At 38.7% G+C, this 26,769-nt stretch overlaps 3 protein-coding genes across 4 annotated transcripts; 2 read left to right on the top strand and 1 right to left on the bottom strand.

Annotated features, from left to right (window-relative positions):
* Positions 1-5,616: 5,616 nt before the first annotated feature.
* cers4a (ceramide synthase 4a) lies at positions 5,617-20,071 on the top strand. The gene is made up of 10 exons (XM_014998876.2): positions 5,617-5,805; positions 7,868-7,985; positions 10,650-10,768; positions 11,016-11,073; positions 11,172-11,222; positions 13,693-13,785; positions 14,049-14,177; positions 17,117-17,223; positions 18,182-18,338; positions 18,416-20,071. Exons 1-10 carry the CDS (start codon positions 5,630-5,632, stop codon positions 18,629-18,631), a joined length of 1,224 nt encoding a protein of 407 aa, XP_014854362.2. The 5' UTR covers positions 5,617-5,629; the 3' UTR covers positions 18,632-20,071.
* Positions 20,072-20,630: 559 nt separating this feature from the next.
* On the bottom strand, positions 20,631-23,329 carry LOC106924918 (kelch-like protein 23). Its single transcript, XM_014998875.2, has 3 exons — positions 22,220-23,329; positions 21,105-21,516; positions 20,631-20,984 (listed from the first exon to the last, which is right to left on the bottom strand). The coding sequence occupies exons 1-3, from the start codon at positions 23,202-23,204 to the stop codon at positions 20,681-20,683; spliced, it is 1,701 nt and encodes a 566-aa protein (XP_014854361.2). The 5' UTR covers positions 23,205-23,329; the 3' UTR covers positions 20,631-20,680.
* A 322-nt stretch (positions 23,330-23,651) lies between these two features.
* lsm7 (LSM7 homolog, U6 small nuclear RNA and mRNA degradation associated) lies at positions 23,652-25,392 on the top strand. 2 transcript variants are annotated; one of them, XM_014998878.2, is made up of 4 exons: positions 23,652-23,735; positions 23,983-24,073; positions 24,156-24,227; positions 24,932-25,392. In XM_014998878.2, the coding sequence occupies exons 1-4, from the start codon at positions 23,730-23,732 to the stop codon at positions 25,072-25,074; spliced, it is 312 nt and encodes a 103-aa protein (XP_014854364.1). In that variant the 5' UTR covers positions 23,652-23,729; the 3' UTR covers positions 25,075-25,392. The 2 variants fall into 2 exon arrangements, with proteins under 2 accessions (XP_014854364.1, XP_014854363.1); XM_014998877.2 differs by having other exon boundaries at positions 23,727-23,854.
* Positions 25,393-26,769: the final 1,377 nt, after the last annotated feature.

Here is a 26,769-nt window from a genome sequence, read left to right as displayed (position 1 = left end):
CCCGTCTTCAACCAGCATTTGTTGAGTCAGCTGCTGTTGTATTGTGTTGTGTTTATTATCTTAGCACAAGCAGCACACAAAAAGATGGTGAAATAAGCAGTGGCAGCTGACAGTTATTTACAGTTTTAAAGGGTATGTTCAAAGCATGAATTTGAAGGATGCGCACATTGCCAGTCATTTTTTTAGGTGACATTATCTCACACTAATGTTTTGTAGAATAAATAATTAATTTGAGTAAATTTAGTCTGTGTGGGGAGAAGTAAACCCACACCCAAACATCATGAAAAGTATTATAGTTTTAAAATTATCAGCACTCCTTCAAATTGTGTGCACTAAATCTGGGCACAATGATGGAGGAAGGTTTGATTTTGTCTTGTTACCCATTTTTGTGCTGATTGGCCATTTGCTTCATATCACCATTGCACTAAACGCTGGGATGGCTACTGATAAAACCCTGATAAAATGCTCTGTAACAATTAAAAAGAAACAGATTCAAAGCATTACAGATCATTCACCTAAACTGGTAATGAGGTGTTTTTTTCAGCATGTTTATCCTTTGCCATTAAGGTTGTTAGTTGAAAAGCAAACAACCTTTTGAACTAATCTGTCTCATTTATCCGTAGCAAATAGTAACAGTAATTTTTCATGTTAATGTTGTTAATGTCAGGACAGAAAATGTTGTTTTTTTTAATCTATCAATCCCCAACAGATGCTTTGTTTCTTGATATTTTTATAATGACTGTTAGGGTCGTCTGTAGACCACAAGATGCCACTCTTTGCTGCACTTCTCAAACAGGGAGCTTTAAAAACCTTCCCTTTCATCCTGCCGACTGTGCATGGTTGTGGGATAAATATGGATCCTGGTTCTGTCAGGTGACAAAAAGAAGTGAAAATAAGCCACATCCTTTTCTTGTATCTCAGGATTCCAGGAAGTCATGAAGTACCAACTACTATAGTTTCTACTTCCTACTGACCTAACCTAAAAAAGTAACCTAAAAAAGCAGTCAAATTTTAAGAAATAACTTCAGTTATCTTAGTTTAGAGGGTCGACAACACTGTGCCACAAGTGATTCTGCTGCATGCTTTTCTTGATAAACATATGTCTCCCAGATTTTTCCATATTTTACATGTGAGATTATGCTAATGCATTATTATATCATATGCATAAACCATGTCGTATATAATTGTTTATGCTTGACCAAGTAATGTGGCAGCAGGAAATTACCAACTTACTTGTGTCTCATAGATTTACCAAATAATTATTCATGTGTGTGGCATAAGGTGTATGACAACAGATAGCATGGAGATTCCCACACCCAGTCCTGCAGGGACTTAATGAGAGCTGTAAGAAAGGGCATGAGAACAAGAAACATGTTTGTGGTGACGTGAAAAGAGATGCTTGCCAGCTTCCTTGACGAGTAAGCAGGAATAACAAAACACGCCCAGGTGAGTGGCAATGTGTGGCTGTTCCCCGTTGGAGACTGCAGTGACAACATAATCACGCCCCTGCTCAGCAATAATGACTTACCTGTGCATCATAATGCTGAAAATGTTGCTTAGACTTCTAGGATTAGTCATATGCAGCTCTAAAAATTTCATAATCACAGACAGAAAAAGTCTTCTTATCTCCACACCGCTGCTATCTCAATAGTCACATGCCAGAATCATGTTTTGCGAATGGCACAAAAGGAAAAACAAATGTACAGAGTGCCAGGCATTCCCAGACTTGACTGAATATACGGTGAAACCCAAGCAGTCTAGGTGAACTTGTGCTCTTTGGGTGGTAATTAGTAGAAAGTGTTGAATCCAGATAGTTGGGATTAGCAACACAAACCAGACACACTCACAGCTCTAAGGTGTCACTTTTCTTAACTTTCTTAATGCTTTTTTTCTGGACCTCTAGTACAACAGAAAACTCAACAACGTTTGTTGCTGTCTGAGCAAAGGTAATCAAGACTTCATCATAACGAGCAAATTCCCTCACACATTGTCTGTTATGCCTTAATGGGATTAATGATTATGTTAGACAGGCCACTACTACCTTAGGTTGTGACATGTCGGCGCACACCCTAGGATTTACTACAGGAACGTTTATTTCATTGTGCTCAACAGAGGAAGTTTGAACTTAATATTTATGTAAACAGCTTCCCTGAGGAGTATCCTTCCTGAGTCATTTCTCTTGTGAGTGTTGCTGAAGTATGGGTGGCGTGACATAGTCAATCACAAGAGCAGAAGTCAGAATCTTTTCAGCGTTCTCTGGATATCTACTCCATGATCACTGCACGTGACAACAGTTTCTTCTTTGTGTTAAGCATGCTGTGCAAATGTGTAAAAGTTTGTCTAAAACGGTTTAAACCTTCAAAATGAGTCCCATTTGTCCTAACGACCAAGAACACAATGTAGTGAATAAAAATACATTATTCCTGCTAAAAGCTTTAAAAATATATATATATTAACTACTTCTACTCTATTTATATTAGTGTGTGATGTGGTCAACTCTGGTTTTATATTCTTTTGATAGAAAGCAGCTAATATTTGCAGTGAAACAGAAGGTTGACTGCAGAGTTCATTCCTGAAACCTATTAGAGGTATTCTTCCTTATGATGTTTATTTTGATATGACTGTGAAAAAATTGCGCGTGCACCATCATGCATGACAGCAGATGATTTGGGAGATTAAATGATGTCCCCTTCTCTTGTCATACTGAATAGTATGACTGTACCGACACCAAATGTGGGTAGAGCAGAAGTTATTTTTACTTAAGAAAAACAAGAGTAGTCGGTCAAAGGCATCAGCAGATTTGTTCAGTGCTGCTCATTTACTCATTTGTTTATTTCATTCATTTCCAGTTTCAAAATGGACATGTCACATGTTGACATAAACAAAAGGTTTGAATGAAAAGGACTTTTTCAAGATAAACATCTTAGTCCATTTATTCTCTCCAGTCAACTCACTATAAAATAAACAACAAAGCATCAATCAACCATCCACATGCATACATCTTTAAATACAAAACAGGCATTGTACATAGATAAAGATAGTAATAACAAAGAAAAATCAAAGAAGCACAAATTTTCAAATCTGCAGTAGTTCAAATATTCACGTTTAGAATGGCCAAGTCAAGACCGAAACACAAAATCTGGAGCAAGACTAGAAAATCGTAGGTTTTCAGGAAATCTTGATCCAATCTGGCTAAGCACCTGCAAAAGGGAACGGAGAAAATTTCAGTTTCTGAAGATTAAGGCTGATTGAGACATTTTCAAATAGCTCCACAATAAATCTTTAATTATGAGTTATGGCGACGTTTTTCTCTTTTACATCAATAAAGTGTTTGTGAATTTTAATTTTGAATTTGAACTGAATTGCAGTGAAAAGCAATTCTTGAAAGTATTGACTTGGAGAGAACACATATTTTAATTTTCGAAAACAAAAACAAAAAAAAAACCTCTCCACAGTCATGCACTATTGGTTGTGCATGATTGGTTACGGTACATAAAACCCGGATGTAAATACACATGTAATCAAAGAGCTGTACAGAGTAGCCATGCTTTTGCGAGGCACTGTATCTAAATCATTATTTCTAGCATTCTGATTGACATTGGGATGAGAATGTGGGGCATGTTTTGGCTGGTATGTAATGTCAGCGGCTTGTTGATTTTACGCACGGTGGCGAAACGTCAAAGCCGAGCTGATGATAAAGTGTTGATGATGACACAGCGTGTCTCTCCCCGCCCTCCGCAGACGCAGGGGGCGTAAAAACAAGCTCCTCCTCATCCTCACCCACTTGCCTCTGTTCGTTTCTCATCCTCAGCACATCATGAGCCTGAACAGGTGAGCGCAACATTTTTTTTTTCCTGCTACGTAATGCTGCAATCTCTTAGAACATAATTTAGATTAAAAAACGTGGTTGGAGAAATGTCATTAGTGGCGGTGGATGTAACAGTGATGAGAGGGATGGGCGTCTCTCTGTGCGCCGAGGAGCTTTTCTGCTTCAATCCTTTAACTGATGCACTTGTTTCGGCATTAGACGCTCCAGTTTTGCTGACGTTGATCTGCTGTCTTTGCGTCGTGCTTTGTGTGCAGAATGCGCGGCAGCAACCCGCTCAATATGAATCCTGTTAGGGATCAGCTTTTGAACCCAAACCACAGGCTGCAGCCCATTACAGGCCGGAGGAGTGAAGGATGTGATGAGATGCAGAAATTTGTGGAGGACGGGTTTGTCACAGTCGCTAAATCTCGCCCCCTCAGAGGGAGTTAGTACAAAATATTTTTGTGTAAATTTCAAAAATCGTTGTGTAAATAATTCCAAATTAAGCTCCTTGTTTGTTGTATCACCTTTATAACGCGTGTTGCCTTTACTTCGTTTTATTTGTATGATACATGGTTGACTTCCGGTTTTTGATTTGATACTTTGATTTTGATAAGACAACTTCCGCTGCATATCTAATAGAATTGCAGCTTAACGACAAAAAGGAACAGAATAAATTGTGTTTTTAAAATGTATCTTGTCATTAGCAGCCCAATTACTATAGGCACAAAGTATGTTTATTTTATAAATAAGGATGAATGTGAACTTGTTTTATTGCATGCAAACATAGGGTATAGTTTTTGAATTATAATTTATATATTTAGTGATACAAACCTTACGGTTGTATTTTGTCATTGATAGAGGCACAAATAAGGATATTTCTCATATGGATTGGTTGAAATTGTGAATTTGTTTTATTGTAATCAAATGCTAGGATACAGTTTTGGAATTCAATATTTTTAGTGGTGAACTTTATTTTTAGTTACAAACGGTTGTAAGAGCTTGGTTTTTATGGAGTGTTTTGTAGCTTACGTGTGTGTGTGTGGGTGCGCGTGTGTGTGGGGTTTATTTCCAATAAACTTTACTGTTCATCCTTCATAGGTGTGTGTGGTGTGTGTGGTGTGTGTGTTGGGGCGGGGGGAGGTGGGAGAGGCTCCTTAGATAAAATACATAAAAATCCAAATCAGGTAAAACGACCAATGGTGTGAATTATGTTCTTTAAAAAGTATTGTTACCATAAAAGAAATGTTAATATTTGAATGAGGAGTAGGACTGGATAATATGATTGAAAAACCTATCATGATATAAGCATTTCAGGTGATATCAATAATTGTCAATATCAATAATTATTGATTAGTGTTTTTGTTTTCAATATCTGAAATACTGCCAAACTGGTGGTATGACCTTTCCCCTCTATCCACAGTTTTCACTCAGTGCTGTTTAGTTTTAAGCAGTTATGAGGCAAACCTGAAACTGGTGCTGTGCAAGTTACTCCTGTTACCAATAAACAGGTTATTGCCAGGTAACCAAAGAGTGAGTTAGTTGCTGCCACCAACTTTGCTTATCTGGCTGTAAAAGGTTGAGCAGCTAGAACCTTTCCTCTGCCTACATGGACCAGAATGCCTTGCAGTTCTGGTTTAGAGTTCAAGTGAATATTCCATGGATTATTGAACATTCTATCAGACATACCATCAATTGATATTGATTACATCTCTATCGCAATAGATCTTGTTATTGATTTATTGCCCTAATTAGGAATATCTTTTGGAAGTCCAGAAGCTCTCTTGTTCAAAAGCATCTCCTTCTTCTCCTCTTCTCAGGATGGTGGCCATGTTGAACGAGTGGCTATGGCAGGAGCAGTACTGGCTTCCTCCTGGCATCCGCTGGCAGGACATCGAGATGAAGGATGAGGACGGCCGTTTTCCTATGCCCAGGGATCTCCTCATCACGTTGCCACTGGCCTTTGCCTTTATAGCCTTAAGATATGTATTTGAAAGGTGAGATATCACTTTAGGATGTCAGCACTTGTGCTTGTGAATTTAAATTGATGTTAGGTATGTGTCATGAAGATGGATGGGTTAGGTCCAAGTACCTTTAGAGCTTCTCACTGATCCCTATGGAGACTTCCAGGTAAAAGTCTAAAAACTTTTCCAGTCACCAGGTGGTCAGCTGCATCTTCAGGTTTAGATTAATACATTACAAACTGTAGTTTTTCACTTTTTATTATATGAGTAATGTCAGTTACTCATATAATCCCTTTCAAAAGTATTCAACATGTTAATTTCTTTTATTTTTAAAGTACATTACATCACATAAAAGATGTCCCTTTTTATTATGCCTGCATTGGAACAGAATGGATACTGATGGATCTTTTAAATTCTAGAAATCACTGCTATTTCTGGAAATGCTAACCATAATGTTGAATCCATAATCTCTATGGACAGTCCTGTGTCATGGTGGCACAACTCCTGCCTTTACATATGCGCTGCTTCCCATCATTCAAAGTTTATTGTGCCAAATTCCTCCTGACAACTAATGTGGCCCCTTCATTCCCCTCAGTGGCTAAAAGCTAACAGAATCCAGGCAGTGTAAAAATCAATAAATAGTATTTACTTAAACATTTACTTTACAGTGTTTTACTTTTGTATCAGATAGATAGTCTGTCTGGAAATGCTTCAACATGTTTTAAACTCTGTATGTGTTTCCATCCTGCACTTTGCATGCAAATACCCGCCGGCCTCTGGTAAAATAACCGCTCAGTGCAAACTTGATGATAGTTCAAAATATCATAAAATAGTGTTTGCATAAACCTCAGAGATTTTTTTTGTGATTTCTGTTGTTTTAAGATGATAGAAATCTGCTTTGGTCTTGGCCTCCCTGGTTAACCATTAACTTTAGTCTTTGTGTACCGCTACACTACAAAATGCTGACACCCAAAGTTATGCTGCAGGTTAGATATTCGCTTCTTGCAATGTTTTAGCAATACCTCACTTCAAAAATAACAATTTACCCAATTAAGTTTATTGTGATGAAAATACTGACTGGACAGAAAGATAAATAAGTTTGTTGCGGCAGGTCATACTGAAACCTTCTGGGGTCAAGTGTGAAAGCGACTAGATGCTGACGCACGTGAGAGTCGATCAGATAGGAGTAACGTTTTTTGAATGCTTTTTCTAATCAGCTGCCTCATGATCTGAACTGCCTGAAGTGAAATGTGGCATGCTGTTGCACTCTGCCTTCAGCTGAACCTTCATAGGGTATTTAATATCAGAGGATAGTAACATTAGCTTTGCATGGGTAACAGGAGGGCAGAAGTATATTGCTACCAGCTCGTGCGTGTGTGGGTGTGCGTCTGTTTTAGTTGTGACGGGCATCTGGGTTGTTTTAGTCCCTGTGTAGCATGATGGATGAGGAGGTTCTTCATTCGATCTTCTCAGGCTGCAGCTGTTTTCTGTCTTGAGCTTACCACATGTCTGTGTGTTTGTTATGTGCTCCTGTAATCTGAGACCGTGCGGCTCCGCACAAAGCCGAGCCGACCTTCTCATTCTCTCCCTGATCTGTCCCTTCATCCTCGCTTTGTGATGATTATCTCTGAGATAGAGTTACACATGTGATTATACTGCCGAACTGTGCACAGAGACGGCTATTTGTCAAAACATCTCGCTCCTTCTCAGGAACTCTCATTGTTCTTCTTGCTTGTCTTATCCCTCTGATTCTCTCTGACCTACTCATGCACTCACAAACGCGTTCAGAACAAGTGGACGTGTTGAGATGCTGATACGGCATCTCTCGATGCCATATCAGCTAATTACTAAGGCCATCTTGCCAAATGTTGCAATACACCGATGGGCACAGCTCCACAAGCTGTCAGGAGTTGCATAATAAGCTATCATGTTTCCCTGCTCTGTAGTGTACCGTAGATCCACACTGGGCAGCTGGTGTGGCTGATGGCTCTCATTGGTCATGTCTGAGTTACAGCTTATCCAAAAATTGTCTTCCTTGTTGTGCATTAAGTTTTACAATATATTAAAAAAATGATTTTCTGTTTTCTGTCCTCAGAATCATCGCCATTCCTTTTAGCAAGTGTTTAGGTGTGAAGGATCGGATTCGGATTCGAGCTCCTCCTATCCCAAAGCTGGAGGCCTTCTACGAACACGTCAGTCGGCAACCATCACAGGTTTGTACTCCTCTTCCTCCTGATTCATTCTCTCCACTTTACAAAGCACAAAAAACAATCCCAAACCGTCATCTCATATCAGAAAGCATGTCCACTGTTCTGGGTGTGGACATGCGGATGGGGTGGTTTTTCGGCTGTAACAAAATTTGTGTTTTTTGCAAAACTGCAATGGAAACACTTTTCTCATCAGACGAGTCGTTTGGTTAACAACTGGATGTTACCGCTGCCAGGAGAGATGACGCTGGATGACGAGGATGCGGCTGGAGGACGATGGCGCTGCATGTTTTTTAATGACATTGTGTGAACGAACTTATTTACATGTGATTTTAATTGTGTTTCTTGCTTAATGGAAACACCACCGTTCCAAATTTTTGTTTTTTCAACATTAGCAGAATATTGACAAAGTTATGGGCACATTTGCAATTGAAGCGCAGCTCGAGAATGAAAAATTGTCTATTTCCTGGGGTCAGTGGACAAGAGGCAGTGTGCACCCTGGACAAGTTGTCAGTCCAGGGATTCCCCCAGTCTATTATAAGCCTGGTGGGCCACCAGGTTTTACTTGTGCTCCCACCAGGCTTAGCATTGTTCATTTATTAGTATTTTTTTTATATAATTGCCTTTTTTAAAGACGTTGGTGTTTAGGTATTGATCTCCCAGTCTTCCAAAAATGCATAGCTATGAAATGATACTTCCCAATTTCTTTTAAATATTTTTAACTCAATAACACAGTGGGTGGCTGGATGACTGCCATGAACACTGGGCGTAGCAGGTTTTCTGGGGGAAACCCTGCAGTCTATGAACACGGACACACACAGGACAAACAATCATGCAAGCACACACTCACACTTGACAGCAATTTTTAGAAAACAATATCATCGAACAGTGATGTTTTTGACAGTGGGATAAAGCCAAAGTACCTGGAGAGAGCCAGCGCATGGACGAGAACATGCAAACGCCATGCAAAAGGACCCCAAGGCTGGGATTTGAATCTAGAACCTTCTTGCTGCAAAGTATGCCAACTGTGCCACATAGCAGCAATGCAACAGCAGAAAGCCCTATTTTAAATAGTTCTAGCCTTTTAATTGCTAATTATACCAAATAATTAACTAAAAGGTTGCACTTTTAAGACAAAGAACAGAAGTAAGACGGTCAGAAAAAAGATTTCTGTTGAACAGTAGTTGCTGTGGACAAGATGCAAATGTTAAAGGCAATTTTTCCCAGGCCTCTTCTACCTGTTAAACCTGTTAAGACATTTTTTAATTAAATTAATCTGACATAATGGATCATCTTCTTTTACAAGACTGACTGAGTGCACACGGTGACGTTTGAACTGAAATTTGATGGCGGTGGCAGCAATTAGCACATAGAGATGTATATGTGATGTGAACGTTGATGCATGGTTGCCTCACTTGTAAGCTTTGTGTTTCCTTGTTTCTGAAGAGGGAGCAGCTGACATGCGGAAGTTTCTCAGGGAAAATCAGTATTTTCAATATGACTCAAACATGGAATGAGGTTCTATTGGGAACTACGTAACGTTTGTTCCTCTACTCGAAAGAAAGGAACGCTTTTCAGAGCTGAATCTGGCTGTGTCTTTAAACTTTTAGAGTGCCAGACTGGCTGTGCATTTTGCTAACAGAGATGTTAAGTATTGAAAATATTATCAATGCAATAAATTGACAGCATCGATTCATTTTTTTAACGAAGGTGTGTGTTTCACAAGGAAATTCTCCACGTGTTTCAGGAACAGGTGTAATACCAGCACCGCTGTTCCTGTCCTAACAAGCACAGCTGTGAATTTCCAGAACAAGACATGACTTGACCCATAAATTAGGATTTTTCCCAGCCCTGTCTGCCGCGTATTTGGGTACATGAAAACATGTCTGCAGTTTGTCCAGCCACAAGCAATCAAATTATATCCTGACCTATTTGCAATCCTTTTGTTTTCCTGTGTGCTGCTGAGCAAGCAGCGGATTTTTGTTGTTCTGTCATTTTCATTTCTGCCTGCACTCTACAATAAACATATTTCTTAAAAAGCATTCTTTTAAGAGATACCTAACTTCCAAATTGTTTTATATTACTTACAAGTTGTGACAGCAGATGTAAAAAAAAAATAAAAATAGTCAATTTAAAAAAGACAAATGTAGTGCCCTTTCTGCTTTAATTGAGAATAACTTCTCTTAACCTTGTAATTAAGTTTCACCCTGCTCAGACCTTTCAGCTGTAACAGAAGCTGGTGCAAAGTATCAGGGTGTAGAAAAGGAGAGGGAGGCGTCATCACTCTGACAGCGCTGTGAGCCACTCTCGTTTCTGACTCAGCAGAGCACAAATGTTTACATTCAGCACTTCTGAATGTAAACTCTTTAGGGATGCTCCACTTTGAAATGATTAAAGGGATCTAACTAATGCAGGCTGGAAAAGTCTGGATGACTATAAAAAAGAGAAAATTCATCCATCCATTCAGTTGTTCCCTGTTGGAGTCTGGCCACTGTAGAAATATCTGTTGTAAATTCTGAATAAAAGTTTGTAATAATAACAAATATTTAGACATTTTACTCTAACTGTTAAGTAGCACAACTGTTAGCTGAAGCGCTAAGACGCTAAAAGTGCGTAGATTAAGTTGAAAAATGAAACGTTGTGTTAAACTGGCTCTTTGTGTGTGTTTAGAGTCAAGTTGTGAGCTTGGGCAGGCAGTGTGGACTCTCTCAAAGAAAGATTCAAACCTGGTTCAGACACAGAAGGAACCAGGACAAGCCCAGCAACACAAAGAAGTTCTGTGAGGCATCGTGAGTCACTCTTTTTCTTTTCCTTGATTCAATAAGTGAAATAACCAGCTAAGCATCTGGAGCTCCTTAAGTTTAGGGTTTTTCATTGACTGTAGGATTTCCATTGTATTTCTTTTACTTGTTGTTGATGTGTTTTAAATTGTAATATTGCAGACTCAGTGTCACAAAGTGTAAACTTTTCCATCAGTTTTTTTTCAATTGGATGGAAATGTTTAAACCTCTAAGAGATGATTATCAATGTGTGCAGCTGGCGGTTTGCGTTCTACCTCGTCTCCTTCGCCGCCGGACTCGGCTCACTGATTGATGTAAGTTTGTCAGCCTATTTTTAAGAGGCGATTATGTATTCTTTAACTTTGTACTACCTTTAGAGTTGTATTGAATGAATGTTTCCTGGTTCTGCCAGACTCCCTGGTTTTGGGATCACAAAGAGTGCTGGAGGGGATATCCCAAACAGGTGAGCAGGACACATTGTTATGCATAGAAGTTTTGCATTTGACATATTTTCTGCAGCACTGTGTCAAATATAATGTGATTTGTTAAAAACTATAACTCGGCAGACTATTTAGAGTAAAAAGTAATCCTAGCGGCTATGAATAAGCTGCATGAGGAGAGTGACTTGGTTCTAATGGTCAGCGTTGTTGTACGAGAGCAAGACACCAACTGTGTGAGTGATGATGGTGCCAGTCCAGCTTTTATTTAGGGTCGGTTCACTTATTGTTATTATAACCGTCAATTAAATATTCATTTTCATTGATTACAACATTTTAAAGAAAATGTCTAAAATATGTTGCATTATGGTTTATAGAATAAACAGAAAGCACCTTGTTACTGCGTGTAATTGGGAAGGATACAGTACGATTGAACTTTGTTGGAATGATCTGAATATATGGTAGGAATAGGACACGTCTGTCTTATAATATGCCTGGGTACGACATTTGTTATGAACTGAGTGTATATAAATAAACCGAACTGAGAAAGGGGGAGCTAAAGTTAAGCTTTAGTTAGTACATGTGGTGAGAGGAGATGGGTTTAAGTACCATCCAAAGCATTTTTCACTGTGGATAAGAGACGAGGACACAGAAGCAGGTCGGAGGGGTTAGAGACATGCATTAGAGGAGATTTGTAGTGTGGAAGGAAAACCATTATGACATATAACTTGGAGGCGGTGCAGCTAAAGAAGAGTGTGAAGCAGGAGGGGGCAGAGCTGAAAATGCTAAGACAGGAACTAAAATGGACAGATCAGTTCAGTGACGTTAGAAAAGGCTGAGACGGTTGTGGGATGTGCAGAGGAAGATCAATGGATTTATTGAACAGATGGGTTTAAATAGAAACTGCAAAGGAAGAGGAATAGCAGAAGTTTACAGAGACAGTTCCTGAACATGTGGAAAGAGGACGAGCAGAGGACTGATGTGGGACACAGTGAGATGGTGGAAAATGATCTGTTGGGGCAATCGCTGCAGGGAGCAGCTGAAAAAAAGAGAAAAGTACAACAGTACAACATTGTCTTGGATAATGTGCCTGTGCAATACAGAATTAACGTGACAGAAAATGTAGCAATCTTTTGCTCAAACATATACTTCTATTTAATAAAATCAAACTGATTGGTTGTAGTAACTTTTATTTTGATTAAAGAGTAAAACTAACATTTTTGCTTTTTCTGTCTAAAATCTTTGAGGAGCAGTTTTACCATCAAACTAACAAATGTAATAAACTTTTTTTACTAAGTGACTTCAGAAGAAATAGTCATAATTTTACATGTAGTTATTGGTCTTAGAGATCCAACAATGCAACGTTTTGCACATATAACAGGTTAGCACACACCTTCCTCCTGACTTTTATCAAAATTCCTTCCCCTCCTTCAGCGTCAACCTGCTTTCCTACGTCTAGACTCCCTTAAACTGTTTTAAAGCTAATATCTGTGGAGCGATGACAGCTCGGTATGCACGCATGTCGCCATTCCTTCCTGGAGTCCGCCCTTCTTCATGGGTTCATGACCTTGAATAGAAAGCAGTAGAAAAGAAAAAGTCACAGCTTTCTGTATCTTTAGTTCAGACTTCAGGCCACGCTGCTCCACACTGCGCTGCACTGAGTTGTCCGAACTCTCTTTGGCGATAAAGAATGTGTTCTGAGGATTGAATGTTCCCATTCGCTTCCTACTATTGTGTTTCTGCAAACACTCCGTGTTGAATGCTGTGCAAGTTTTTTTTTTTTTTTACTTGAGATAGTGCGCCACAATTTCCTTTGAATGAAACACGTCCTCTTGTTCTACGCACAACGGGAATAATGTTGATAAATCTCTTACATCAGAGCAAGAAGTGTTTTGATTTTTCTGTATGTTTTATGTCTACTCAGATTCAGATTCAGATTTATTTTTACTTGAGTCCCAAATGGGCAATTAATGTTTCCTCCTCTTAAAATCTGTTGTTCCTGGGTGTCCTATTTACCCCATTCTCCACTCTCAGCTATTTAGATTCTGTCTAAATTGCTTTGTTGAGAAAGTGCATTTGTTTTGCTGCTGCATGCCCAGTGCCTTGCAAACATATTCAGGCAGCAAACCTGAAGGAGAAGGTCTTCTATTCAGATGAAACCAAATTTACAATATATGGTGAAACATCAACACTACACATCAAATTGTTCACACTATTCTCACTGTCACACATGTTGGTGGCAGTGTCATGCAGTGGGAATGGGAAAACATTTGTTGTTTCCCTTCCATTTCACAAATATGTTCTACTTTTTGTTGGTCAAACACATTAAATCCTGATGAAATATTTTTGGCTGTGACGTCAACCGAATGTGAAAACGTTCAAGGGGTGTGAATGCCTTTGCACACTATGAAGTTCCTCTGACTGGGCAGATAAAGCTGAAAGGCTCTGTGAATGTAAATGTTTGCACATTGTGAAGCTCTTCCTCTCATTCTTCAGCCTGTGGCGGACGCTCACTACTGGTATTACATCTTGGAGCTGAGTTTCTATTTGTCCCTGCTGCTCAGTGTTTCTGTGGATGTCAAGCGAAAAGTAAGAGCCTGACCCAACAGCACTTTCACCTGTACGCAATGAAAGCACATATATTTAGCTTTTTGTCTTACTGTCACACTTCCTGCTCATCTAATTCCACACTTGAAAAATGTATTTTACTTTTGTTTAGTAGAAATGTTTGTCTTATTGACCACTTTTCAAACTGTTGTTTTGAAATAATGTATCATTTTTCTGCACTTTTCTGCATCAATAACTTCACATTAGAACTTTCATTTATAATATTTTCTGTGCACGTGTTTCAGGATTTCAAGGAGCAGGTGGTTCATCACATCGCCACCATATTTCTTATCGGTTTCTCCTACGCCGCCAACTATGTGAGGGTTGGCACGCTAGTGATGCTGGTGCATGATTCGTCCGACTTCCTGCTGGAGGTAAAACGCCACACACAGCTCAGAGCGGTAGCCAAGCCTTTCACTAGCACCTACAGTCAGATTTTATCTACATCTCAACACAGATACCTGTCTGAGGTGGAGCAAAAGGAAAGGAAGCATTAAAAAAAATGCAAGTGCAGTCACTTGATTGGCAGTTCATTACCTTCACAGAGATCACAGGAAAGTTTTCTTGTGTACTTTTTGCTAAAGTTTCCTTGTTGTTTTAAGACATTATGAAAAGACTTTGCAAACAAAAAAGTCCTAAAAAGCCCCTGTGTATAATATAAACATATTATTTTGGTATGCTTAAGGGATTTGTTGAAAGAATTATAACCTGCCGCTGTCAACAAGACTTTGTCCTTGGTTTCAAATGGCTGGTTTTGATAAAGTCACTTGGCGCTGATAACATCTAAATAATCCAGGTGCCATTGTAATATCTGAGCTGAGAAAAGATGTAAAACTAGTTACTTTACCTCGGGCATTATTACATGGTCCGTGGTCCTGAAAGGATTTACAGTTGAAACTCCACATCTACATAAACTGTATTTAAAGACATATGAAGTCTTTCTTATTTTCTGACATTAAATCAAACTAAACATTTTAAATCAGAAACATTCTAAGATTACTTTTCATGAAACAATTCAGCTATTGGTTGAAGCTGTTAAAAGCTATAAATATCCACAGTGAAATAAATACTATACCCATCTGGATTGAAAGTCCACTTAGGGATGAAGAAGCCAGCACTCCAAAACCAACATAAAAACTCAGATTATAGTTTGTAATTGCTTTAATATGGACAATATCTTAGTTTTTGAATACATGTTCTGAGGTCGGATGAACTTGACTTTTAAGATCTTTGTTCCAATTGGGGCAAAAAAGGGGAAATTTTGCAAACCTGAGAACATCGCTCAGTTGTGAAGTACTCAAGCGACAGTGACGTGTTGTGTTGCTGTTTTGCTGTAGGAGAAACTGGTGCACTTCCCAAAGTAGTTGGCACTATGAGGAAACATTGAAGCAATTTCTCCATGTTATAATTCCAGGTTAGGAACAAATGGGTTTTCCAAATGGACCATGACTTGAAGCACACTGACAAATTAGTTATAAAGTTCCTTAAGTATGATAACGTCAACTTTTCATCTCAGTCTTATTGTAAATCTGGCTGCACTACAACCCGATTTACACCAGCTCTGGAGGAATCGGTCAAAATTAGACTAACCTGAGTCATATGGTTTAAAGGCAATGTTACCACTAAATTAAGAAAAATATTCCCTAAGAAGTGTTTTTTCTTATTAATCCAGAGTACAACTAATGGAAATAAACATATTAATCTTAACTGACAGGAAGCATTTAAATTCACTGTCAGGCAATGATAAGGAAAAAAAGTTTGTGTCTTTTATACAGTTTTGATAAATATCTGGTTTCAACTTTTCACAGCCACCATGATCTACTCAGTGGCGCAAAAAGTGGGTATGCAGCGCATGCAACGCATAGGGGCGCTGCACCAGAGGGAGCGTCAAAACATCGTCTGGAGGGGGCGGCGCCCCGATGATGCCTTCGCATACACTTCACCGTGCCCTTACGCTCCTTTACCTCACGCACATGTAAATGTAAATGTAGCGAGTTTTACCGTTCACATGTCTTCGTCTGGGGGGGGGTAAACATGTTTTCTGCGCTCCTTCACCCTTACGTACCTTCCTTTGGAGAGAGAGAGGGGGGGGGGGGTGGCGCCGATTTATGTTTTCACATCCACCTGAATAATATGTAGTTGCGCCCCTGACTCTACTTCTTCCATTTTAAACCAAATTTCATTTTGATGGTCAATGACAGGTGAAGTATCAAAAATCGTCCTGTTTCTTTCTGTGGAATTGACATTTTAATTTGAACTTCTGGAAATTAGCAACATTTTTGGCATGGTAGCACTGGTCAAAACCCCTGATATCTGGGATAGACTGCAAGCTCCAGTCTTATTCCTGCAGCTGCACACTCTCTGCTCCAACCCAATGCAACTACAAAACTTAAGTCAAGACAAGTGGGCAGAATAGATGAGGGCAACCCAAAGCTTGTATGTCAAAGAAGAAGAAATGCCTAGCTGTTACTTAAGTAACTTCGGTTCTATGATTATGCACTTTTGCATCCACTGATTTGTTAAATTCAAGTGATTTACCCTGAGCGGTCCTCCACTCTGTTTTTGTTCACCCTTTCCTCGTTTCAGTTGGCTCGTTTTGTAGTCAGACTGAAGGAGGTGCATGCATCTGCATTTGAAAAGGACTGAGCAGAAATAGGCGCTTTTGTTGAAAGATTCATGATTGGCTCGCCTCCCGTCAGCAATTAGATTTTCTACAACTGAGCCAAGAGGAAGTGCAGCCACATTGCTGGAAAGTAGCCGCTTGGGTATCTTGACAACTCTCAGCGGTGAATGCCAAGCTTCTTTTCAGCTTTCATCCATGTGGTGAATCTTTGAAAATTCTCAACAGACCATCTGAATCACTGCCCTGAAATGTCAGGGGTTTTGTCTGCAGATTAAGTGGAATTTGTCAGCATGTGTTTGTTTATTTTCCAATACGAAGCAATGGAGCGCTAAAGAACAATCTGAAGATCAATGTGCCGAGTGTTTAACTTCTAGTTAATTCCTTTGCAGTGCAAAATGCTGTATCATGAACAAATAATATTTCCTCAGTTGTTCCTTCTATATGGTTGTTAACACGCCCTGAGACTAGTTGTAATTCATTCTTTTAAAATTAAGTAAAAATAAGTAGTTAACTTAATTTAATTACTTAGAAAGTAATTAAGTATAAATTTAGAAAGTAATTAAGTATAAATTTAGAAAGTAATTAAGTATAAATTTAGTAACTTGGACTTACTTTTTACTTTACTACAAAATTGGACTTTTATATTAATTAACAAGTAAAAATACATTTGTCTGCTCTCTTTTCTTCTAGTCTGCCAAGATGTTTCATTATGCGGTGTGGACAACGACATGTGATTCGCTGTTTGTCGTATTTGCTGTTGTTTTCCTGGTTACAAGACTTGTGGTTTTTCCTTGCAGGTAAGACTGCATGTCACTTTTTCCTTTACTGTGAAGTCAGTTGTGACACAAAAAATATGATATCGGAGCTGACATGGAAAAAAAAACATGAACTAAATAGATGTTGTAACACATGTAGAGTTAAAATGTTCAGAGGTAATGCAACTAATTATATATATACTTCTGTAAGCCATCATGTGAGTTTTATGATGATAGTGAATGTATCTTTTAATCCGAAAGCATAATCATGCATTAAAACATGATTAAAATCAAACCTATAATTGAAATAGATCTATTTTCTGGGCGTAGAAATACCATATCCAGAAGTAGAAGTCACAAATAAAATTTTGAAAGCTGCACTTATTAGCACTCAAATTTTTTTGCATAAAATAAATGTAACAAAAACATTGTTTTTGGAACATGTATGTTTAAAATTGATCAGAGTGTCTAGGAAATTTTATGTAATAACATTATTTTTCTACATGATAAACATATTATGTTTCTTTACAAAATTGGAAAGATAAGAGATCTTCTAATTTACCTACTCTTAATGATCAATATCTAATATGAAACATTTTTATCTATAAATAAATATACTCAATTGTTCAGTTTGAGATCAGAAAAAACATTATATCTTAGGCTTTTTTTCAAACCTTCATAAATAAGTATGGTGAGTGAAATTGAAGTGAGAGACTTAAATGTTACATTTTAAATACATATATTTACTATGTAATATACATATATATTACATAGTAATATATATGTATATATATTACTATATATATATATATACATATATATAGTATATACATATATATATATGTATATTACTATGTAATATACATATATATTACATAGTAAAAAGTAAAATTAAATGTAACAGATTTGTATTTTGGGGTTTTTATTGTGAGATTTCAGGTGGTGAAACGTCAGACTTTGTCTCACTGACTGTGTCTTCACAATGTGCCTGATTTTTCAGAATTGTCCACACCACCATGGTGCTGTCTCGTGACTTTTTCCAGCCTTTCTTCGGTTATTATTTCTTCAACGTTCTGCTGTTAGTGCTGCAAGGTCTGCACATCTTCTGGGCCTACCTCATTCTGCGCATGTTGTACAAGTTTGTCTTCACGGGCAAGGTGAGTGCCTTTAAATCAGCAATGTGACGGAGGTGCTGGGCGGAGAAACGCTGATGGCCGTTACGTTTTACATGCAGGTGGAGCGAGACGAACGCAGCGATGAGGAAAGCGAGGTGGATGAACATGAAGAAGAAGGAGAAGAAGAGGAGCCAGAAGGAAAAGAGGGTGAGCGCAACTACAAGCAAAGGAAGGAGACTATCAACTCCAAGCTGACATCGCTGGCAAACAACTGTGTCCTAAACAACCTGACTAACCAGAGGAACCTAAACATCAGGCTGCGTAAAGCCAGATAGTGGACCTTCCCCCCCATCCTGCTCGCTGGAGAGAAACTCAATCTTTTGCTTTGTATCAACATAGATCATTAACCGTTTCAGACCAGGGTAGGACCCAATCCTATTTTTTTTGTGACAAAGTAGAGAATCTATTCATGAATTATGGTAGAGATTTACAACCAATCTGAGACTTACAGGAGACAAAATCAATCAGTTAATAAATCAGTCAGAACAAGGAAACTGTAAAATGTATTTCACATCTAACTGTAGTTTGTACATATCTTGTATTTATGTTCTGCATTTTATTGTAATAACTTGTTTGTAAATATCTGAAGGCGAGAGAGAGACCCCTTTTTTCTTTATTTTTGAAGCGCTGAAGGTTTTATATGAAATATAATTGTTGTTTATTAAGGTATATATTTAAATAGGACAAATGTAAGGATTGTTTTTTTTTATTTTAATCCTCCTCCACATCTTTGTGGTTATCTGTACATATTTAATATAAAATACAGGTCATAGGACAGGAAGCTCTTTGGAAACCACCTAAGTTCCATAGCAGTTCTAAAGTTCATATTTTTAGTAATATTTGATTCAATTCTGTGTTCCTATTTCTTTACTAGACATATGTCGCCCCCTGGTGTTTCAGAAAATGCATATACTTGTCAAGAGGGATTTTTTTGTGAATGTATGACACTGCAAAAATGTTACTGCTTCTGAAGATGTTTACTTCAACTATATTTGTTTTTTTGTTTATTTTTGGTGGGGTGGGGGGGTTTATTGTCAAGGAAGCAACATTGGGGTTTGCTGTTGTAGTTTGAGCTGGCATTTTACTTTGTTCCTTAAGCTGCTGGTTTTACACTAACCACATGAACTTAACTTACCATATGAATGAAGTCTTTGTACTGGTGCTTTTAATTCTACTGGACAAACATTCAACTGTGAGTGATGTGACTGGTCAAAATGTCTTGCATACATCATAACAAAGCGCGTCCACTCGGAGACACTTGCTGCTCAGTTTAAGGTCTCAGTTGGAAGAGAAGCGTTTCCATTTGGTATTAGTAACTTACTGATAGAACCAAGCATGCATTTATCCAGTGAAGTGCACAAGCCGGTGTCTCCACTGCCACAGACAAACACTGACATACTTTCATACGTTCACTGGAGCTCTCTAAAATGACTGGCTGCTTTCACTGTGCACACATGGCACATCTGCTGCTTTCCTACTGTATCTGAAAGTTGTACAGTGTAAATATTATAGAGGGGAGGTTAAAATAAAAAGGGCTGATTCACTGAATGGTGTACATGCGTTGAGATCTTATTGGATATTATTAAATTATTGTTTTAATACATTTATAAACGGTTACTCTTGACTGTTCTGTAGTGAGTGCACATGGACGTTTTGTTAACTGAGTGGCTTGTTGAAAAGTTTAATAAATGATCCATATTTAATAAGTCAGACAATGCTTTTATTTGTCCAAATATAAAAGCTATTCTTTTCTATTTATCTTTATGAACTTTACTAAACATAAAGGGTGTTGCATTGCCACATAATTGTCTTTTCAAACTTTTTTTGCAAGTAAATCATGAAAAGGGTTGCATGTATTTGTATTCTGTTATCTGTAATCCTAGTCAAATCCAATTAGAAACTTGCAGCAAGATGTAAAAATTATTGTTCACAGACATTATTCTTCCAATCTGAGTGAACTTGAGCTATTTTTGCAAAGAATTGCAAAATACTGGTATGCATATACTCCAAAAGACCACAAGCTTTAATTGCAGTGAACGTTTGTTTTAACAGTTATTGATTGGGGGTGAATAAAAATACACGCCCAAGTCACCAGATTTTAAAGTTTTTGACAACAGCGTACAAATTTCTTTCAAGCTATTTGCAGTTTTATGTTGGTCTATCAAAAAAATTCCAATAAAAAGCATAGAAGTTATTGTTGTCAGAATGTAAACAGATTAAAGGGGAATTAATATTTTTTGAAATATTCTTTAGTATAAATCACTTTTAGATCAGTTTTACAAAATAAAGACTTCAGATGTATCATTTTATTTAACAAGATTAGATCATATGACCATCCTCATGGTGACACATCCTCTAAGGGGCAAAGGGCAGGGTATGGCATCTTCTATCTGAATGCAAGTGTCTATGTACGGGTCCAACAGCACCATGTTTGGGGATGCTTTGTTGCTTTTCCTCTCGCTGACTAGATAGATCTGGCCACTGACGTTGGTACAGCCACAAAAAAACTTTCTCTCCAAACACTCTTCTTCGAGTATCGTCCATTCATCAGTCTCCATGTCAAAACGCAGGGCTTGGCCTCCAAACAGGTAGAGGGCACCATTGAGCTCAGTGGCAACCAGGTCGTACCTGAAAGAGAGTTTAAAAATAAAAATAAAACATTTCTTTCCTGTTTGAAATATAATTCTTCTTCAATCATTTCAGTTTAGAAATGTGAGAAGCATAATCTGAGGAGTCAAGTTTACTCACCGTGGAAACGGTGAATTGGAGACTACATCCCACTGGTCCTCCTTCACCACATATCTCTGAATTCCTGCATACACGTCCCCATTCTCATCTAGACCACATGCGACATAAATACACATTCCCAGAGCAGCTGTGGCCGCCCTCTCCACTGCCCTGACCATGGGGTTCACCCCCTGCCAGCCCTCCTCTGACCCCAGGACCAGCCTCTCTACGTCAGCCACGAGGCCTTCATCCATGCTGCCGCCCAGCACATACACAGCTGAATCCAGTCCAATGGAGCAGTGACTGTGTCTGGATTTCTGCATGGCCGGACCATCCAGCCAGCGCTGGTTCCCACATTCGTATATCCTGACCCAGTCCACACTGAACCACAGCACGTCCCGGAAGTAGCCACCTGTGACGACTACATTGTCACCTGAGAAAATTAGAAAATTCATCAACAAAAATCCCAGTAGAAAGTAATAGTCTGTAATGTACTTTTATACATTTCATGTAAAGGAATTAAAACAATTTCTTAACAGTGCCCCTTGAACATTTTTATATATTGTCTCTTTACAACCAAAACTTCAGCTTCTTTTATTGGGATTTGATCAAATAAACCAACACCAAGAAGTGTATGATTATGCCGTGAAAGGAAAATGTAAAATGGTTTTCAAATTGTAACATGCTTTTGTATGCAACTCTCTTTACTCTAATACTTAAAATCACATAAATGTTCTTCTGAAATTATCCAAGGAGTAAACAGAGTTCACCCATGTGTCATTTAAGGTTAAGTTAAACTTATGTTAGTTATTTGCAAAGAATAGGCAATAATTGTATTCACTGTGTGTACAGTACTTCACAAGAATTGCAGCTGGTAGGTTCCCAAAGCAGATTCTACAAAGTGTTATTAGTGTAAGAAAATCATCAATCATCATCCCTTCCCTTCATAATCATGCATAACCTTCTGTTGCTTTAATAATACCTATAACATACATTGAAGTTTCCATTGTGAGAAAAAAAATTACAAGGGCACAGATCCAAGGAAGATGCTGTACATCTTATGAATATTCTGCCTTAATTTTAGTATACTCATCAACAAGACAACAGTCGTTACAATTTTATCACACAAACATTACCCACTGCTGCGACTGAGTACTGAGTTAGGTTCTTTCTCTGCAGAGGTGAGCAGCTTTGCCATCTACCACTGTGAGGGTGAAACTGATACAGAGCCTGTTCTTCCTTATCATGAGGTCCACCCAGGATGTACAAAGTCTCGCTGGCACTGGTTCTCCTCACTGACCTTCCCACTGACCAAGAAGGTGGAAAATATTCATTGAGCTTGCTGATGAGTCTGGCTCTGGGGTCAGAACTTTTCATTTGGGTCAAAAGCTTAGAAAGGAAAGGTAAAGAGAGAGACTCGGGTCGCACCAGCTCAATCAGCTCCAGGAAATGTTCCTCTCGCTTAGGGTCAGATGACACCCAGTGCATGGTGGCCTCCAGGGCCTGATCATCTCTGAAGATGGCCAGGTCATCGCTGGCAAGAAGGTCAGCTAATCTCTCCTTTGGAAGGCACAGGAAGTCTTCTTGGGAGGAAACTGCAGAAAAATGTGTGAGCGCCACCTGTCGTGCTGCGGTGTATAGCTGAGTACAACCCAGCTGCCAGGCATAGGCCATCATTCCCAAGCAGTTGGTGAGGTGCAGCTCACGCTCGAGGAACTTGCAGCACAGCAGCCTGGGTCGCTCCAGCTGCAAGAAGTCTGCCGTTTCCAGGATTCCCAGAACATTTTCTCTCTTCAGATCTAGTCTGTGTGTCTTGCTGTACTCCATCAAGACCTTAAAGTGCTGCAGCTCTACCCCTTTGATCTCCACATGCCTTTTGTTGCTTTCCACGCCACAGCCAAAAAACAGAGCCCTGAAGTAAGGGCTCTGGAGTGCCAGATGGTGTCGGCTGACATAAAAGCTCTCTCCTTCCACCTGCAAGGTAGCGTCAGGAATTGTGTCAGGCTCTGAGGCTTCAACACAGAGGGCAGATTCATCCGGCTCAACTTTGTTTTCTGGTTGAGGGAGAGGATTCAGTCGACAGCTTTCAGACTCCTGCTCAGTGTCAGTTTTTCCGGCCATGTCAACACAGCCAAGCCTAATATCTGTGTCCCACTTCACAACCCAACACACCAACTGGTTCTCAGGTCAAGGTTATAAATAGACTCTGCCCTGTGACTGATCTAGAAGAGCAGAGCTCCCACTCCACCAGTAGAATAAAAAATAAATAAATAAATAAAATATATGTGTCGTTTGGTTTAAAATGTCCTTTTGTTATTGAGGAAGTATGTTTTTGTTCTAATGTGGTATAGCCCAACGTAATGAGAGCAACACAAAATATTAACATTTGATTGTGAAAATTATTGTTAGAAAAATAACATTTTTAAGTCAGAGGAAACATATTATATATTTATTTTATTCAATACAGATATTAAAATAAAGTAAACGTTGTAAATTAAAAATATATGTAAAGTATACAAGCATAGACATGAGCACGGATTTATTTCTTTGCGTACACGTCTCATGACGTCATCCACTGACGTTGAGCGATTTGATTGGTCTTACGTTTCTGGAGTCATGATTTAACTTCCGTGTCACGGAGCTAACATGGCGGTGAGTTCGTCGCACGTTTGCTTTCATTCTAACATTTATTTAGTCTGTCAAATTACAAAACATTATCGGATTGGTTGCTAACCTGCAAGCGTGTTGAGATGAAGAACGGGTTTTCCAGTGTAATTATACAGCTGTTTTGTTTACATTTATGATAACCTCTGTTAGCAAGCTACGCTCATGCTAATAAATTCCGACTGTGAGCGTTTTGTGATTTAAAAACAACACAGCCAAACTTTGGTTTCTGCAGGACAAAGAAAAGAAGAAGAAGGAGAGCATCTTCGACTTGTCTAAATACATCGACAAGACAATTCGTGTGAAGTTCCAAGGAGGAAGAGAGGGTAGGTGGCTTATAGGTGTAAATGAGCTAAAGGGATTCATTCAGGTATTGAACACGCTGAGTGTTATCTCTTTGCTTCTCAGCCAGCGGCGTCCTGAAAGGATTTGATCCTCTGCTAAACCTGGTGCTGGACGGCACGATCGAGTATATGCGAGGTACGTGGACAAGTTTTAAAGCTTTAAAGCTCGATGAGAGGAGCTTAAATAACCAGTGGACCGCTGGCACTTCATCTCTTGCTCAGCCCAACATTACTTTGTATTCAGTTCTGCATCCAGGACAAAAAAAAAGTATCTGACATACAGCCATTGTAAAAAGGAAGAGCTCTCTTTTTCAGTTTTAAAGTTTTATGCATACACATATTAGGTTTTGCTTAACGGATAATGCATGTGATGCGTGTTTTTTTGTTGTTGTTTTTTTACTGTTTTGCTGTGAAAATAGTTCAGTGTTGGCAGTAGGTGTTGGTGTAAGTCACGTGATTTGTGGTTATAAATAAAGAGGACAACGAAGTTGCTAACCAGAAAAATGTGCGTATTTAAAAGTAAACTTTCTTTTTAAGATAATAAAAAGAAAAATGCAGGTCTGCAAATATTTGTCTGCAAGTTAGGTTTATTATTTTAGACAGGATTGACCACTACTATTCCTGGAGAAACAAGTTAATTATATCAGATCTCCTTATGCAAAAAAAAAGAGTTTTTGTCTGGATTTGCTTGCTTCTGTGCAAAAGGAATCTCCTCAAAAGACCAAAAATCTTTTAAAACTTGATATGTGTGCACACTCTAATACAAAGTTAAACACAGAACTACTTGTCTGACTGCAATCTGATTCTTGTAGTCTTAACTTGGTGTGAATCTGTGTGTAGATCCAGATGACCAGCTGAAGCTGACAGAAGACACCCGGCAGCTGGGGCTGGTGGTCTGCAGAGGAACCTCCGTAGTGCTGATCTGCCCTCAGGATGGCATGGAGGCCATACCAAACCCCTTCATACAGCAGCACGATGGCTAACTCTCTCGTTAGCTGCTTAGTGGCACATACGTGATTTTTTTTGTTTTTGTTCATGTTTTCATTCTTTTTTTATTTTTAACCCATTACAGGACAGTTCTAGTTCATAAAACAAACCTGTTGACTTAAGTTAAAAATCTGCCACAAAATGAATCAGATGCACTTCACCTCTACTTTTTATGTAGTGTGCAAATGTTGCAGAGTTTTGTTTGTAAAGACCCCAAAAGTCTGGGAAGTGTTAACGTGACAATTTTATTTTTTTGTCTGTAGTATCTTTTATAATTCTTTGTTTTTGATAAGAAAATAAAGTGGAAAATCTAATTTTGCTGGGTGTTATAAGTCACTTTTTCTGTACATATTTACCAGAAAAGCAAGGCTCAGGCATGAGTAGTTGTTTGTAAACATGCATCTCAAACATAGCGAAATATTTCAAGTGGTAACTATTAATTTTAAGGATAAAAAGTTACAACTAAGATGTTAGTCTATTTAAAGTACATGCATGTGCAACCTGGTCTTTGATGCTCTTGCTTTAATCACTGTGTCAATGCTATGTAACGTGGAACCTCTGGTTTCTGTAATAGCTACCTTTAGCTCACCTGCATTGTTTAACCTCCATAGGTTTAAAGTCAGTGGGGACAGGTGCCAAGTCCTAATGGAAAACGTTTATTAGGATTCATTAGTACATTGAAGTATAAAGTAAATAAATTTTTCCTGGTGGATGACTTAAGATGATTGGACTGAATTAAGTAGATAAACACCAGTAGATGACGCCGATCCCAAAACCATCATTCACTGTTCAAACGTCACTCTAGGCCTCAATCTACTTGGATTTTGTTGTTCTTCCAGACTTTGGAGCCTTGTTTTCCTGTTTTCAAATTTAATTTAATCTGAAAAGAGGACTTTAGAAAACTGAACCAAAGTCATTTCATTTTAATCATTAGCCCAGGAAAGACCATTCGGCCCTGTCTCTGGTTCAGGAGTAGCTTGACATGGGGAACACAACAGCCGAAGCCCATCTCAGAGTTAAGTTTGTCACTCCTTATGTCTCCCCTCCAAACTTGAATAGACTTTGTTTCATATGTTTGAAGACTACAGTTATCCTTTTTGCAAACTGAAAATGTGTAATTGATCTATGTAATACACAAGTCTGTTTGATCTGCGTTACTAAAATGAATTTATTGAAATGTGCCTGTGGTGGTTCCCAGAAGCAGTGAGCTCAGTGACCTGTCAACAGACCACTGAGTTCACCTTTTCATGCAGTAACAGAAGAATCTAATGATGATCTTTAGAGGGGAGTTTCTGTGTTTGAAGATAAGCCATTCAAGCTTGTCCACACACAAAGACACATTTGTGGTATTAGTCGCTTTAAGGAGGGGCGAGGGATTAGGTAGCAATGCTTATTTTTGGATTGTTCCTTTGAAGATAACATTGGTATGGGTGTTTTAGTGAATAAAATGGGGGTTTTTCTAAAAGAGGATCCTCGGTTTGAAAGTAATTTGTGCTACTTGCAGAAGCTGTATTCCTCTGCAAGTCTCTGATGGGTTTTCAGGAGCTAGGAATAAAAATGGTGGAATAAAAAGGCCAAATTCCTTCAGGCTTCGCCCCTCCTCTGCTGCTCAGTCATTGTGTCAATAGAGCACAAGCTGCTCCGTCAGAGGAAGGCAAGGAGCTCCACTAAATACCTGCTTTTTGTTATTT

Source organism: Poecilia mexicana, unplaced genomic scaffold (assembly GCF_051168715.1).
Source record: "Poecilia mexicana isolate PSO_F unplaced genomic scaffold, ASM5116871v1 scaffold_4, whole genome shotgun sequence".
Taxonomy (NCBI): domain Eukaryota; kingdom Metazoa; phylum Chordata; class Actinopteri; order Cyprinodontiformes; family Poeciliidae; genus Poecilia; species Poecilia mexicana.
This window is presented reverse-complemented; position numbering and strand designations above follow the sequence as displayed.

What these genes read in the sequence shown, in the direction of transcription:
- LOC106924918 (XM_014998875.2), bottom strand. Translation starts at nt 23,204, where the DNA reads ATGGCCGGAAAAACTGACACTGAGCAGGAGTCTGAAAGCTGTCGACTG. An exon ending in GTACTCAGTCGCAGCAGTGG is followed by an intron (nt 21,517 to 22,219) that starts GTAATGTTTGTG and finishes TAATTTTCTCAG; the next exon opens with GTGACAATGTAGTCGTCACA. An exon ending in TCCAATTCACCGTTTCCACG is followed by an intron (nt 20,985 to 21,104) that starts GTGAGTAAACTT and finishes ACTCTCTTTCAG; the next exon opens with GTACGACCTGGTTGCCACTG.
- cers4a (XM_014998876.2), top strand. Translation starts at nt 5,630, where the DNA reads ATGGTGGCCATGTTGAACGAGTGGCTATGGCAGGAGCAGTACTGGCTT. An exon ending in GGAGGGGATATCCCAAACAG is followed by an intron (nt 11,223 to 13,692) that starts GTGAGCAGGACA and finishes CTCATTCTTCAG; the next exon opens with CCTGTGGCGGACGCTCACTA. An exon ending in CTGTGGATGTCAAGCGAAAA is followed by an intron (nt 13,786 to 14,048) that starts GTAAGAGCCTGA and finishes CACGTGTTTCAG; the next exon opens with GATTTCAAGGAGCAGGTGGT.
- lsm7 (XM_014998877.2), top strand. Translation starts at nt 23,834, where the DNA reads ATGAAGAACGGGTTTTCCAGT. An exon ending in TGAAGAACGGGTTTTCCAGT is followed by an intron (nt 23,855 to 23,982) that starts GTAATTATACAG and finishes TGGTTTCTGCAG; the next exon opens with GACAAAGAAAAGAAGAAGAA. An exon ending in CACGATCGAGTATATGCGAG is followed by an intron (nt 24,228 to 24,931) that starts GTACGTGGACAA and finishes ATCTGTGTGTAG; the next exon opens with ATCCAGATGACCAGCTGAAG.